We start from the raw sequence: 16,978 nt of genomic DNA on the forward strand, positions 1-16,978 counted from the left end.
CTTTCTTTCTTTCTTTCTATAATTTGAATGATACGAGTTTTCATATGAAATTCATAATTTTCTATTTCACAATTCTAGTATTTTTTCAAGTTCTGCCTGCTTCAACTTCCCCATCCTTCTCTCTCACTTTCCTTTACTCCCCTACTGTCTTTATGTGTATATTCTTGTATGTTTATATACTTGATGTGTATATGCGTGTTTATATCCTTTATGTGTATATTCTTGTGTTTATATACTTGATGTGTATATGTGTGTTTATATCCTTTATGTGTATATTCTTGTGTTTATACACTTGATGTGTATATGTGTATTGATATACTTAGTGTGTATATTCTTCTGTGTTTATATACTTGATGTATACATGTTTACATACTTTATGTGTATATTTTTGTGTGTGTATACATGTATAAAACTTCAACTTTCTCCTCCATTACATTCTCATTTGCTCAGCAAGTGTTTCACACAACTCTTCAATCTTCAGGTCTCTGCCTCAGTGCATTACCCTCTATTCTAAAAACACGTTTTTGTATTCTCCTTAACAGAAAATTCACTCCTCTCAAATCTAATGATTACATTTTCTGTCCCTCACTACAGAAAACAAAAGCAATGGTCAAGCCCCATCTGTATCATTGGCATCATAATGTAATATAATTATTGCAAACCTGTAAATGCTCAAACCCCTTGTGTTTAACACTCAGAATGACTCACCTCTCTCTCTCTCTCTCTTTCTCTCTTTCTCTCTCTCTCTCTCTCTGTGTGTGTGTGTATGTAGCTAGTAGGACTATGCTCTATTAAATGCATAGCTCAATGTCTAGCACAGTATTTAGAAAATAGCACATGCTTAAGAGATACAGATGCCAAGCTAGTTCTTGAAGAAATTAAAGGTGAAAAGTACAATCATAAACAATTTAATGAATCATCTGCTTCTTGCAAACTGTACCCTGGTCATAATCCTGGAGGGAGGACTCCCCATAATGCACAATAATTAAAGTGCTAAGAATACATTTATGAAGAGAAAACAAGTGTCCCTTGGCTTCAGATCTGGAATTCATAGGAAACAGGTTGTGTGCCTATCACCAGAAAGGGGGGGCGGGCCTGCTGAACCTCAGCTAGATTGAGCTGCTTAGCTTATGCATCTCACAGGGCAATGCAAAGGCAAGTAGCCAGCTATACATGGAAGGGATGTGTTAAGAAGATACCATGGCAATAAGTGTTAGGCATGTAGTTAGCATGTTTGGGGTAAAGAAGGGGGTAAATCTCCCTCTGCCAGGCACTAGCTTCTGTGTTCTGAATGTTTGTGGTTTCCTAAATGTCAGCACTGAAACCAAATCACCAACATGACAGTGTCAGAAGGTGAGCATTCAGGAGAATAGGCAGGAACTGAGGCCAAGCTCTGATGGATGATATTCTTACAATACAGGGCCAATGGAGGTCTTCTCCACTTAATCCTTGTGGAGCACAGAAGATCAATAGCTGTCGGTGGGACAAATGTTGGGGGTAGCTAGGGGCTAATGTAGTGAGAGGTGAAGTTTTGATATTTGACATCTGCCTAGTTTATGGTGATTTGCTATGGAGTTGCAGATGAACCAGAATACCATCCTTTTGCATTTGAATTCTCTTTTGATCTCCTCTCCTCTCTTCTCCTCTCCTTTTTCCTCTCCCCATTCTCATTCCCTTCCCCTCCCTCCCTGCCTCTCTCTCTCTCTTCTTCCTTCCCCCACTTCCCTTCCTTCCTTCCTTCCTTCCTTCCTTCCTTCCTTCCTTCCTTCCTTCCTTCTTTCTCTTACTTTTTAAACAACAGGTTCTCATTTCCCAGGCTGACCTTGAATTTTCTATATAGCTGCTTATGTTATTGGACTTCTTATCCTCCTGTCTCTACATCCTGAGTGCTGGTGAGCATGTCATGCTATGCATGGTTTTATGAAGTGCAAGATACTGTACCCTGAAGCTTTCATTACCACTAAGCAAGCACTATCAACTGATTCTTCACCTCAACCCCCATAGTTACTTCTTCACCCTAAGACTTGGCTGCTTCATCCATAGGCAAATGGGAACAATGGTAATATCTCTTTTAATGAGGTTAGGTGAGAATCGAGCTCAAGTAGACAGGCAGAGTAATAAATAATGATAGTTAGAGTCATCTAATGGTCATTAAATGTGGGGTTTTAGAAAGCCAAACAAGCAAAGTTCAGAGACATCTATTAAAGTAGTTCATCCTAGCAAGGAACTGCAGGACTTTGAACATTACTGTGAAGCGACCATGAAGAGTCACGCTCAGTACCTACCAAAGGCTACTGTCTTCACAGATATTGGCCAGTTGGAGTCAACACAGTGCTTAAAGACAAAAGACATTAAAGTCCAAAGAATCTGGAAAGTTCAATTTGTTGGTTTGTTTTTAGACATCCAGAGACACTCACATACTTGAGGTTAATAGACCCAGGGGTGGTTGGTTAACATCCAGGGAAAGCACATGGGCTATCAGGGCTGAGGCATCTGAGCACTGCTCTTGCTGTCTAGCAGTTGTAGCATAGAAACGTGTCTTTCCCTGTGACATCACGTGGGTGGTCCTCCTTGGATGCCTGTTTTCTTTCTGGGGAATCATGTAGGTGGGCATAGAGTTGACATCTTTCCACCCTTTCCATTAGTTGCTTTGTATCTGAGATGACTCCAACCCTCCTCCTTTCAGTCTCATCATGGAACAGACCTGTGACTCCCCCAGAGGCCACCCCCTCCTCGGAGACTCAAAGCTGCATAGCCCACAGTTCTTGCAAACAAAGGCCTAGATATATAACTGGGGGGGGGGGGGTGAAGTGAGATGGAGCACTTCTCCCACCCCTGTAGGCGGCTCTGTGATGAAAATGGGGGCATGTGGGCAGGGGGCCCTCTCCTGAGGAACTGCAACCTTCTACAGAAGTGATTTGACTGTCAGTTGATCTGCCCCCAAACCAAGCCAAACCCTAACTTCTGCTAATCTGGCTCTGCCTATACCATCCCCACTGCAGTTCAGCATCCTGACCAGCAAACCAGCAGTCTCCTAGCATGAGTCTGGGAAATGCTTTCACGAAAATGAATTTAAATAAAAAACAAAAAATCAGGATGAGTTTGTAGATCTCATTGGTAATCCCTGAGATTTCCCATTTAGCATAAAGAAATACCTTAATGCCTTAAGGGGACAAATCAATAATTTTTAAATGTGCTCAGTTTTTCAAATATGTCAAGGCAAAATTAAGGGAGAGATTAAAGAAAGAAAGATGTGTGTTCTTTAAAAATTCACATTTTGTTTCTTCACGTCCTATTCAGAAATTAAAAAAAAATCAAAACAACAACAACAACAAAACAATACCATAACAACACATAAAAAACTTCAAACACAGGTTTCTTTCTGCTTAGGTTCATCCTTAAATGGCCTCGGATACTCGGAAGTGTGATGTAAGCAATTCAAACTGCTGCTGGAGGCTGCCTAAGGCTTACTGGTCCACCATTCTGTTTCCTTGTAGGATGTAAACATGTCCCAGAGCACCATCTCCAACCTTATCCCCCTGTGGCAGGCTGCAATAAGGTGGACAGTCATTGTTTTGTCTAAGTACAGACAAAAGAAGGTCACTAGGCATCAGACATCTACTCTGAGACAAGTAGCCACTGTTTCTTTAGGAGGTAGAGTTCATTCCATGCAATCCTACTGTTTTTCAAGGTGAAGCGTCTATTTTGGCTTCTGTTTGGGGCTGCTTGGATCTATCTATCTATCTATCTATCTATCTATCTATCTATCTATCTTACAAACAATACATAACAAGTTAGAGATAATTATGACATTTTAAGGTTTGTGTGTGTGTGTCTGTGTGTGTCTGTGTGTGTGTGTCTCTCTGTGTGTGTAAATGCAGATGCTCACAGAGGCCAGAATAGGGTGTAAGATCTCCTGGAGCTGGAGTGGCAGGCAGTTGTAAGCCTCAACATGTGGATATTAGGAACCAAGCTCAAATCCTTTGCAAGAGCAGTGAGTGCTCTTAATCACTGAACCATCCTATCAACACTTGACATTTTTAACTAAAGGTGTTTATATCTTTCTTCCCCAAGCCCATCCTCTTGCCCCTGATCTCTGCTTGTAGCCTCTGTCTTACCAACTCATTTTCTCATCTCTGTCCCACATTTTCTTTGCCCCCACCCCATTCTTCCTCATCACATATTATTTCTCTTTCTTGGTTTCCTTTCTTATTTTTGGGCCTCACTTCCATCTGTTTGCATATAGACATCAGAGGTTAGGATCTACATATGAGAGGTAGCTTAGCTCTCAGATCTGTTTTCTCTTTTATCCCATATACACAGGACAGTTGATTCTGAGGTATAGACATCATGGACTAAAGCCATAAAATATAACCCTGAGAATTCTAAGGGATGTTCTCTATGTTCTCCTCCACAAAGTCAAATGGTTTGGAAATAATGGGCTCTACAAAGGCCGTGCAGATAATGTGCCCCCAACAGGGCCTATAGTGACTTCATGTTCCTTGCTCCTGAAAAACTGCCAGCTGCCACCTCCTTCACCATGACAGGGAAGAGCACACATGAGTACTGAGGCTCCATGCATGGCAAAGCACAGGCAGGCAGGTGCTGAGTAGGATTGTAGTGAAGTGATGCTCCTTTTATCCCATCTCTGTCCACCACAAATGTAGCCTCCACTGCTGAAGTAGCACTGAAGGCTAAACTGGAAGTGTAGCAGGCTGGGCCCATTGCTCACTTAATCTTTGTGATGTCTTGCTAGATCTGGGGTACAGGTTAGATTAATGTGAAAACATCATAAGCCAGAAAATGAAAGTTTGTGGGATTTATTGATTTTTCTTTGGGGGAATAGACTTTCCATTTAAAGTTTTTCTCAACTTTGCCACCTGTTCTCGTTTCCTGAATTTTCTCCTAGGTCCTAGGACAAATTTAATAATATATAATTTTTCATGGATACTTTTTATGTGTCTTAATCTTGACATTTTACTCACTAATTGGTATATAAGCATGACTTTACTTCTCTCTTCTTGCTTTAAGAGATTTAGATAAGCTATTTGTTTTGTGGGGGAAGTAAAAATTATTAATACTAAATAAATATTTATTTATTAATAATATAAAATTATTAATATTAAATAATTTTCTTATAAAACATTTATAAATGCTGCTCATTAACTAGTATTTTTTATTTTAAGTTAAATTTGCTTAAAGATTACCCATTTTGTTTTGAATCATTTATTACAAAAAGGCTTGAAGTTTGCAAGTGCCAATCAGACAAGCTTCAATAATTTGTTTAGGTGTTCATGTACTCATGTTCATGTGGATAGGCTTGGGGAGGGAGAGAGAAAGACAGAGACAGGGACAGACAGACAGAGATGAGAGACAGAGAGCTTTTAAAGCCACAAATATGTTCCTTCTGGATGTTAGCTGAATGTGGAGGCAGGTATTATTAACTGTCTCTTTTATATGAAGAATAAGGCCAGGGAGGTTTTAAGTGGGATGTCTATATCACTTTCTTCAAGGATCCTAGTACATCCAGAAAAAAGGGAAGGAAAATAATTCAAGAGCTGGAGAATGGGAAGGAGTGCTGTTGAACTATGCTTAGAACACACAGATGTTGTATCTGTGAACTCTCAGCAACTGCAGTTATCAGCACAAGCCCTTCTATGAGTGGGCTTGTTAATATTCCTATCTGGCTGGGGAAGAGGCTTATAGGAAATTGCCTTATATGAAGAGCTATGTAGCTCAGGGTTGCATGTGGGAAAGGTGCTAGTTATCATTTATTTTCCTCATTGGTGTAGACACTGGTCAGTTGCCTTTGGTCCAATAAATAACTCTATTCCCATGCTCATCCAAGCAGCTATAATTAAACTCATTGGCCACACACACACAAACACACACACACACACACGAGAGAGAGGGGGGGGAGAGAGGGGAAGAAGAAGAGGAGAAGGAGGAGAAGAAGGAGGAGGAGGAGAAGGAGGAGGAGGAGGAGGAGGAGGAGGAGGAGGAGGAGGAGGAGGAGGAGAAGGAGGAGAAGGAGGAAGAGAAGGAGGAGGAGGAAGAGGAGAAGGAGGAGAAGGGCCATTTGGGAAGAAGTGGTTCAGAGTAAGGGGGAGGAATAAGAGATAGTAATGGGGAAAAATAAGATCAGTGTACAGTATATGCATTTATGAAACTGGCCAAAATAACTTAATTCATACAAACTTAGAGTAGCAACAGAGTTGAAGATCAGAACTTTTAAATGGAGTTCAAAGCTGTAAACTATCTATCATGTCTATCAGCATGAACTGTGTATACTACAGGGTTGTTCAACAATTGATTCCACTGTTACTCAAACTGATTTCATTCTTAGGTCACTGGCTCTCTTTGTGCTGTTGAAAACTCAGCATGACTGTAGCTGGTGGTGTGAAGAGTAAACTGCTGGGCTGGGTGTGCATGAAAAGCCTTGAGGACTCACGAGGGGAACCCCAGGAAGCCCAGGCTAGCATAGCATAACATCTAAGAAAACAGACATCTATTAAAAAAGCAAAAAAGCTCAAAGTATCAGCTTCAGGGGCTCTAGTTAGTCAGTTTAGACCAATTTTATACATTTATACATTGAAAGTTAAGAAAGAATACTGGTGTGTAGGTTCTGAGATCTGGCTTCTAGTTGAAATGTTGCCTGAAATAAGCATTCAGTTCTTGATAGGATACCAGATCCTCTGAGCTCAATAGTGCACTTAATCTTAATCTTCAATCTACTAACTTAGTGTTTCCAACTCTGTATGGTTATACAGAAAGATGATGATTGAATCAACATAAGATACTTAAACTTTTATTTATTTATTTATTTATTTATTTATTTATTTAATGTGTATGAGTATCTGGCCTGTATGTATGTATGTATGTATGCCATATGTGTGCCTTGTGCCCACAGAGATCAGAGGGCATCAGATCCCTTGGCATTGGAGTTGAGGATAATTATAAGCCACCATGAGGGTTCTAGAGCCCAAACCTGGGTCCAACACAGGAACATTCACTGCTTATATTCACCAAGCTATTTCCTCAATGGCTCTCCCCTGCCTAGTAGTTTTTTCATTGTAGCTTTTAGTGCCTTTACCCACTGTTTATACCACATTTATTTATTAATCATCTCTAGAGCTTACATGAGGGTTAAGTTATAGAGAAGTAAATATTGTTTACTTTCTTCCCAGAATAAATCCTCTACCCACAGGGAGGCTCAATATATTCAACCTAGTTAAGTGTCTCAAAATATCATGGTTGCAAACATTGGTAATGGGACCACAGAGGGAGAAGAATCAATATCCAATTTGCAAACAACAGAAATAGCCAGATCTTATTAATGCTGTGAATTTAAAAGGGCTTGTATCAGGACACAGGGGTGTGGCATAGCATCAGTGGAGGAGCCAGAGGCCATACCTTACAATGCCTACTTGCTGAACACTTGGTGACAGACTATGACCTTATGTGGTATTTGAACGTCTTAGGAATTAATATGGGCTGAAACACATGTTTTGTGGGACTCTAGAGCCTTGTTAATTTAGGATCCAACACTATGTGCACATTTTTGTTGTTTCTATATTTGAATCCTTTCTAAATTGTGAGAATTATCAATTGAAATAATTTGAACCAGGCATGATGGCTCACACATGTAATCTCAGCACTTGGGAGGCAGATACAAATATAAACTAACACCAACTTCTCAGTTAAAACAAGAAAGAGACATTTCTTAAGGAAACTGATTTGAAACTCTCTCTCCAAAATCACTGATTTTGGAGAGAGATTTTCAAAATTTCTTGCTAGTTCTTAGGAAAATCTGTGATGTTAAATGCATATATTTACAGAACTCCATTCTGATTCATGTGGAAATGTTGATTTTTATAGAAGAAACAAGTCAGAGTTACTAAAGAAAATGTCCCTTCCTGGTTTATCCACATCTATCTTGATTACTATATGGCATTTTGAATTCTTCTAATTTCCCTAACTTACCTGTAAATTCATCTTTAAAAACAAAAAATAGAAGTTAAAGTGTTTATATTAGCCCATGGTTCAAAGTTACAACCTATTACATCACAGAAGGGAAGTCATATCACATTCAGTCAAGAGCAGACAGAAATGAATACACACATGTATGGTTACTTCCTTACTTGAAAATGTTCAATTAAGTGACTCTACCCAGTTACTGGCTCTCTGCCTAGGGAATGGTGTCACCCATGATAGGCTGGTCTCTCTTACATTAACTACCATAAAAGGTACACAAGATAGATAGCTTTAAATATGAGCTTGACACAACCTAGAATGCCCTGGGGAGAGAGTCTCAATGATGCTTTATCTACATTAGATTGGCCTTATGGTATGTCTATGAGGTAAATTTTATTAGGCATATTCATTCACTTCATAGAGACCGATTTGTGTGAAATTAAGAAAGTACTATCATGGTCATATGCCTAGCTGCATTTGCCTTTAACATTTGAAGACAAGAGTCCCAATTCCAGTATCCATGCAGATGGATACCCATCAGGCAGTGAAGATAAAATTGGGAAAGCATCCCATAGTTCTAATTTCAAGAGTATGTCCTGGTTCCAGTTTGGGTAACATTGTATATGGTCACAACCACACATAACTATTAACAGAACAGACTGGAGGTCATTTTGAGGTTCTACAGTTACTGAGGATATTCTTTCAGCCTGAGGACTACTCCATCTAGTTCCTACTTCCATCCTATGGGGATGCCCTTGGTTAGTTTTCATTGTTTGCTTGACACAATCTAAAGTCACGTGGACTTTAGAAATTTCAACTGAAGAATTGCTTCAATCATATTGGCCTATGGACATATATATGAGAGACTATGTTAATTGTTAACTGAGATAGAAGTGTCCAACCCCCTTTGGGGGGTAGGCACAGTTCCTTAGGCTCTCTAGGAAACATAGCTAAGCATAACCCAGAGAGTGAGCCAATAAGCAACATCCTTCTTTGTTTTCCATGTTAGTTCCTGCTTGAGGCTCCGCCCCAATTTCCCTTAATAATAGAGTGTGATCTATAAGAGGAAACACATCCTTTCTTCTCCATGTTTGGTTTGAGTGTTTTATTACAGCAAGAGTAAAGTGAACAAGAAAAGAGGCTATACCATTAAGTCTATGACTGGTAGGCCAGCAGTGGCTCATTTGCATATGTGGTAGGAGAAAGCCCATGGAATATGTTGACATGAAGGGCTGCAGTGTTCTAGTGTGAAGACACATGCAGGCTCTACAGGGCCATAGAGCTCTAGTGTGAAGATCCATGCAATGCAGGCTCTACAGCCTGAGTACTCACGCTGCAGACAGTCGGCGTTGAGCAGGTCCTGACACTTCTCGTGACATTTCACCCCACACTCTAGACACTTCATGCCTTGCCTTGCAATGCCCCACAGTAGGCCTTCACATTCATAGCAGTAGGTAGGTGTGGTAGCTGTCCAGACCTCGAAGTTGTGGGGAGTGGTGGAAGAAATGGGGTAGATCAGTGCCTGCAAGGTCTTCCTGAAGACGTGCATTTTCTGTGAGTTTGAGAGTGGGAACAAGGCAAAGAAAAATCAGTGGATTTGGGAAACTTCAGCATGAAATAGACCATTTTATCATTTTCCACTGAAACTGCTATTTTGGGAGAGCCTTTGATTTTGATGAAAGTAATGATTTTTAACCCATAATTCCGCTTGTTTTAAAGCCCAGTTTGGTTGTTTTAACTAAAAAAAACTCCCCAGTAGTCTTACAGACTGCAATAGGCTCCATTCTCGTACAGGTTTTTCTACAGTTCCCCATAGTTCTAATTACCTGTTCATGACCATACCCCACTATACCACACATGGAGAGCAAGGATGGCTATCTTACCACTCACAGCAGTGCTCAGGGCCTAACCTAGGCCCTGTCTTATTAAATTAAAATACTAACTTATATGATTAACCTCAGCCGTAGTTGGCTCAAGTAAAATTATTAAGTATGTGGAAAGTATTTGTAATGCTAACCATAACAGCCTGAACATACCTCCAGGCCTTTCATATTTTACCCAGACCCTTCTTCCCCGACTGAGGAACCTTCCTAACACTTCACCTTCAATGTTTTATGTAATTTATTCTGCAAAGAATGATTTTCAACACTCATTACTTAGAAAAGATTTTTACCAACTAATTCATAAGAAAGGACTTCCTGTGATTAAAAATTAAATGTGGTATTCTCTATGGTGCCTGGCACAGGCAGATGACTATAATAATCATTGGTGGATCACAAAAGTTCACCAAATGATTATCTAGAGTTATTTTATAAAATCATGTGATACTTTGGCTAATGGCATGTTGATAATTGTTCTGGTTTGTTTTGTGTGTCAGTTTGAACCAGGCAAGAATTACCACAGAGAAAAGAACCTCAGTTGAGGAAATGCCTCCTCCATGAGACCCAGCTGTCAGGCATTTTATTAATTAGTGATCAATGTGGGAGAACCCATCCCATTGTGAGTGGGGCCATCCCTGGGCTGGTAGACCTGGGTTTTACAAGAAGGTAAGCTGAGCAAACCAGGGAAAGCAATCCAGTAAGCAGCATGACCTCTGCATCAGCTCCCACCTCCAGGTCCCTGCTTTGCTTTAGTTCCAATCCTGACTTCCTTTGGTGATGAACAGCAACGTGGAAGTATAAGCTAAATAAACCGTTTCTTCCCCAACTTGTTTCTTGGTCATGGTGTTTCATTGCAGCAATAGAAACCCGACTAAGACACTAATTTATTTTAAACCTTTGGAACCTTTCACAACAAACACTACATTCTAAAAGACATATATTTAACAAATTATAATAAATCACATGTGCCATAACATAATTTATCAAATAGAAAGAAACCAAAAATAAAAATTATATAACTAAGATTTTTTTTCCCTGAGTTAGGTTTGATGAATGCCCTTCCAGTGTTTTATCTATGTAAAATTAGGAAAACAACAATATTACTTTTATATTGCTTAACAAATTTTAACAAGAAAGGCCATTTTTGGTGTGTGCAGACAGTGCTTAGACTCTTTAAAGGGGAGAATGTATTGTCTCATGTCCTGAAAAGCCTCTACAGCCATGGAGACAGAATAGGCTGCTCAGATCCTAAGTGAGTGTTTGGTTTAAAAATCTCTGTGCTGAGAGAAAAACCAAGATGTTTCTTTAATATCTTATTTTTTTAAGCTTTAGGACACTGGACAAAAATAAATAGCCTTCTTTGTTATAAGTATCATAAAAATATAAAATAACTGAAAAATAGTAATCAGACTTCTTGCCAAAAGCAGTGACTGGTAGTCTAAGCCATCCTTAGTACAGCATCTTCCAATGTTAATAGATACATCAGAAGCAAAGCTTGGCTGTCTCTGTATCATGCATGCTCTTTCCTGGTTCCCTGCTACACTGTTAGCCAGTGAAGGTCCATTTTCACAGCATTCTATGGCGTTCACTCTCTATGTAAATCAACAACTTTATATTCTCTAAAAGAGTCTCATGATAGCTTGAAGAGAAGTATGATTCGTGTTTGAAGCAGTGTTCCTACACTCTTCTCAGCTCATACCTTTCAGGAAAAAAGCAGGAGTGTCTGGTGGCACAGGTTTACTATTTATAGACACAAGCATCAGTGAGATACACAGAGTGAACACTGTATACAAGGTGATACAATCTGACTTTTGAAATGTCCTTTCAACAAGAAGTTCACTACTACAAATTTACAAGTGTAAGCTCCCCCCACAACACAATTTCAGAGTGGATTAACTCATTAGTATAGCTGTGGGGAGCTGACAGAAGGCAGATATCATCCTTGCAGCCATATACCCTGACAAGAGATTTGATTACAATAGCCTACAATGGCTGAGCACACTCTGATAACATCTTGTTTTAGATACCCAGGATTTTCCCTTGGGTGTGTGAGACTTAAAGGTGTGTGACTTAAGGGCGTGACTTAGAGATCAGATTTAGAGACAAGGCCTAAAGGCATGACTTAAAGGCATGATTTAGAGGTGTGGCTTAGAAGTGAGACATATAAAAGGTGAGAGGCAGACAGAAGAAATTATTATTAGTTATTAGGCACTTGGCACTTGGAGGAAGAACAGAGAATTAGGCATTAGACATTAGGCGCTTAGCACTTGGAAGAAGTAACTTGGAACTTGGAGGCACTAGGGACTAGGAACTAGGAACTAGGAACTGAAGACTTGGAACTTGGACTAGGAAGAGAGACTGAAGAATAAACAGGATTGAATCACACTCTGTCTGGTCTCCATTCTTCACATCCATCCTCACTCTCTCTCTTGCTGAACCCTGACCCACGGACTGGAGCAGCTTGGGGTAGTTCGACCTCTAACAGTTTAACCCCCAAGGCTTTTGGCAGTGCGGGTTCCAACACTGACAGAGCAGTCCCCGACATTTTGGCCCCCAAGCGTGGGGCAGCTCGGGCTGCAACACATAGCCATCTTGGAAAGCTGATCTATGATCTTAATACTTACTCAGGTAAGGTTTTAGTAGAGTTTAAAAAACAAATCTAAGTAAATAATATGATTTTACTTATCATATTACATTATAGATGATAATTATCATAGCCCAAAGAAATTTTGGGTGTAACTCCAAAAGAGGGTGGAAAAGGATACAGGGAGTGAAAAGGATACATGGAGTGATGTGAAGGCCAAAGGACAGTACAACACGACACAGGATGACACATGTGCCATGAATTCACTATTGTCAAATGGATACAAATGTGGATGTATAATTGTTGATATTTATTTTCTGTATTTCATAAATATCCCCTTTGTGTTTAATTGCTTAGTAAAAGAAATTAAAATATAAAATAGGTTCAAATCTATAAACTAGGGAATCAGTTTTAAAGTAAGTACAACGCAAGTAAAGAATGAATCAAAACAGCTAACCAAGGAAATAAATGTGATAGCCCTGGGTGCGGTAGCTCTGCTTTTCAGTTTCATCACTTGGGAGGCTGTGGCAGGAGGATTGCTGCTCAACATAATGCCAACCTGGCCTATAGAAATGAGACCTTAATAAAATAAAATAAAATAAAATAAAATAAAAGGACAGGCAAGGGAGGGGGCAAATAAGGGAAAGATATGATTAAAAACAAAGAAAAGAAAAGTGAATAAACAAAGACCCAGTGTTAGTAAAGATGAATTTCTTACAGGGCTGATTTTCTAAAATTGAGAAAATACAAGTGGATGACAATAGGACTGTAAAGACACATGTCTTTACAAATTTTAATTAGACAACCAAGTAAATAGTATTGAATTCTAAAGAATAGAAAGAAAAGGTTGGGACTGACAGCCAGTGGCAAAGTACAGGCCTAGTGTGTGTGGCCTAGAGACAATTCCTACCACCAGCCATGATGACTATACCAGCAGAGAGAAGACAACTTTCAATAATTGACACAAGTATTCAAAGCCAAGTCAAGAATTAGTGTTTAAAGAACATGCGATTGTGCAGGAAATGACTGGATGCAGAAGTGACACTCAAATAAGCATCAAGTTCTGGTGATTTAAGGCACATTTGGTACAGCACCTCACTCATGCAAACAGTTCTAGATCTCAAGAAAAGGGAAGCTGCTGAGCTGTTTTTTTCAAAGCTAGTTTCATATGGGTGTCACAAGTGTTCAAGGATATGATAAACCAGAGACTATTTTGAGTTTTGAATGTAAATATATACATAAAAGTACATATGCATGCATATGTTATATATGTTATATTGTGTGTGTATGGATATAAATATATACCCTATATACTTGTATAATATATACAACAGAAAAATAATATGTTTATATTAGTAAACATATTAAAAACTTGAGGCCAGGAGAGTATTTGTGACTTGTTCTAGGTCTTCAAGCTACTAAACTGTGGAATTGTGTCCCTAAGAGCCACAGCTAAAGACTGTGTTGAGAAAGAACAAAATTGAAATCTAAAGTGTAGAAAAAGGAAGTTGGGATTGACAGCCAGTGGCAAAATATAGTCCTAGTGTATGTGAGGCCTGGGGCAGTTTCTAGTACTGCAGGAGAGATGTCTCACAGAGCTGGCTGCTTGGACCTGAGTTACATTTCCAGCAAACACATACTTGAGGAAAAAACAAAACAAAACAAAACAAAACAAAACAAAACACCTTTATAAGAACAGACGGCAGATCAGTATAAGTACTTGTGAATAAGACATAATTTTAAACTGGATCACAATTGCTAATTTCCACTTCAGCATTTCTAAAAAGTAATCCAAGCCTCATCTGCCAGGAGACAGGGAGACATTCCTATGTATGAAGCCGACTGTCTCTTGTGTGTTACTACAGACATTAGAGCCCTTCCTTTCTTGGAAGAGGTGACTGTGCTTTTGACTGTCTGTCTCTCTAGTACTGAAGAATACTGGAATGCCACCGCCTGCTGTCTCTCAGGCAGCCAGATGACTCCTTTTGTGCCCAGGCTATGCTTTCCAGTTGGGCGTGCCCAGAAGACTTCAGAGATGCAGCATGGAAATCGTTCACTTCAGTATTTGTGTCATTTGCCCATGTAATGACCGAACCTGACAGCTTGTCAGGAGTGACATTTAATATGCCTGCTTTACACAAGTCATATTTCATTACCTTTCAAGACAAGGGCCCCAGGGAAATAAGCATGGTGGATTTGAGAGGAAGCTAATGCAGTCCATTCATCTATCTAACACCCTCAGGTAAGTTCTCTGCTCAGGGCTCCTTTAAACAAGAAAGGCGGTATTTTTAGGTTGCTGACAAATAGATTGATAGGTAATTTACTGAAGGGAAGATGTGTTCCTTGTCTTGGGTCTCAAGAAGCACGAGGCATCCCACTGACTTCTACTGTTTGCTGAAATAAGTCTTCACATCTCAAATGAAATGGTATGTGATAGTAGCTGAAGGATTTGAAACAGTTTTTTTTTGGTTGTAATTGTTTTGTTTTGGGGTTACCAGGGATTAAATCCAGGGCCTAGGGATGGTTAAACACTGCCACTGAGTTACAATATGAGAAGAATGCCATCTTTTAAAATATAAGAAAGTCGGGATGCTGAGATGGCTCAGCAGTTAAGAGCACTGATTGCTCTTCCGGAGGTCCTGAGTTCAAATCCCAGCAACCACACGGTGGCTCACAACCATCTGTAATGAGATGCCTGAAGACAGCTACTGTGTATTTACATATAATAAATAAATAAAAACCTTTAAAAAATAAAATATAAGAAAGTCAAAATATAGAAGTTCTTAGTCAAATCTTTCAATTTTATTTCCTCAAAAGAAAATGGCCAAATTTCTTGGGATTCCATGAGTTTTTCTCTTATACCAGAAGTAGAAGGTTTCATGTTGTATCTAAATTATACTCCAAATATTACAGAATATCATAAACCTGATAGGTAAGAAAAAGACCCGAGGATATAGTCACAGAATTTTTAATCCTGTGCCACAACAGAAAATGTATCAAGATGTATCTGATGAATGTGTATAAGGAATAGCAAGGGTCTCTCCATCCTTTCACAACTCTTACTGAGCACCTGTGCACTGAAGTGTCTACATGTGTGTGTGCATGCATGTGTGTACATGTGTGCACATGTATGTATGTATTTGTGTGTATATATCTGTGTATATGTATATGCATGTATATGTGTATGTGTGTGAGAGTGTGTGTATGTATGACTATGTGTATATGTGTATATATGTGTCTCTGTGTCTGATTGTATATGTGTGTCTATGTGTATGTGTCTGTGTATGTGCCTGTATATGTGTGTATGTTTCTGTATGTGTATGTATATATGTGTATGCATGTATATGTGTGTATGCATGTATATGTGTGAGTATATGTACATGTATGGGGGGCTATATTCTGATAGGTCTAAGAAAGAGCTTAAAGATGCAAAAAGACAATGACAGGAAGCAAAGCAAAAATATGAAAAATATTGTTAGTAGATGCCAGGTACAATGACAGTTAAAAGGAGATAAGAAATATTCATAGCATGTTTGTCCTGTGAGGATGGCAGAGAGAGAAAAGTTGGAAATATTAGTTCCAGGAAAGTTAAAATATTCTTAGGTTACCTTGGGTCCTGAGACCCAAGACAAGGAAAATATCTTCCCTTCAGAAGTAATTAGGTTCAGAAAGAACCCTGAGACATTTTAAGCAAATCCCTGTCTAAGTGAGCAGGACTGAGTCCCTGCAGCAGGATGGCCAGGGCACACACATTATTAACTTGTCCTCTCTCCCCAGGCTGTACCTGAAGCCAATTACTAGAGAACTGCTGGGAGTGACCAGCCATCAGCAGGTTTTGAAGCTCCCTCTGGGCTTCTAATGAGCCAGGCTTAAGAATCGCTGACCTAGATCTTGGCATCCTCCTTGTGTCTTCTAAGCAGAATGGTTCTTGCATTCAACAAGACCTTGTAAAACATCTACCTTGTGCCTGACATTGTTCCAAGCAGCAGCCATGAGAGAGAGAATTTAATGAAAACAATGAACGACACACACAACTGCCCTCCAGAACATCAGAGGCTGTGTGAAGAAACATGCAAAATCCTCACATCTAGTCTAATAAGGAGCAGAAGAGTAGCCCATTGATATTATTCACTAAGCCCCGTGTTAGCCAAATGAAAGGCACATATGTATTCCCATAATCTTCTGTTTTGCTAGTTCTTCACTTTATGTATAAGAATGTGCATAGTGTACAGAAATAACAATATTCATTATGTGGCATCTAGTAGCCTGGCAATACAATAGCATACCATACCATACCATACCATACCATACCATACCATACCATACCATACCATACCATACCATGAAGGTCACTGTGAAATGTTGGAAGAGGAAACTAGCAATTTAACCAGAAGGGAGAGGCTGCCTTAAGTTAAGGAAAATTTCAGTGTAAAAATACCTTTAGGAGTTTTTGGGGGATGGGGGAAGCTAAACATTCTATCAGGATGAATAGAAGCCATGGAAACAAAAGGTGTGTGCGCATCATATGTAATGAAGCCAG

General features: G+C 39.4%; 1 protein-coding gene across 2 annotated transcripts in view; it reads right to left on the minus strand.

The window, feature by feature from the left end:
• The window catches only part of Unc13c (unc-13 homolog C), a 478,076-nt gene that overhangs the window by 254,570 nt on the left and 206,528 nt on the right, over positions 1–16,978 (minus strand). For both annotated transcript variants that reach the window (XM_076937868.1, XM_076937867.1), the window contains exon 7: positions 9,307–9,526. In XM_076937868.1, coding sequence (XP_076793983.1) covers positions 9,307–9,526 — 220 coding nt within the window. The remainder of the gene's footprint in view (positions 1–9,306; positions 9,527–16,978) is intronic.

Source organism: Arvicanthis niloticus, chromosome 7, assembly GCF_011762505.2.
Source record: "Arvicanthis niloticus isolate mArvNil1 chromosome 7, mArvNil1.pat.X, whole genome shotgun sequence".
Classification (NCBI taxonomy): Eukaryota; Metazoa; Chordata; class Mammalia; order Rodentia; family Muridae; genus Arvicanthis; species Arvicanthis niloticus.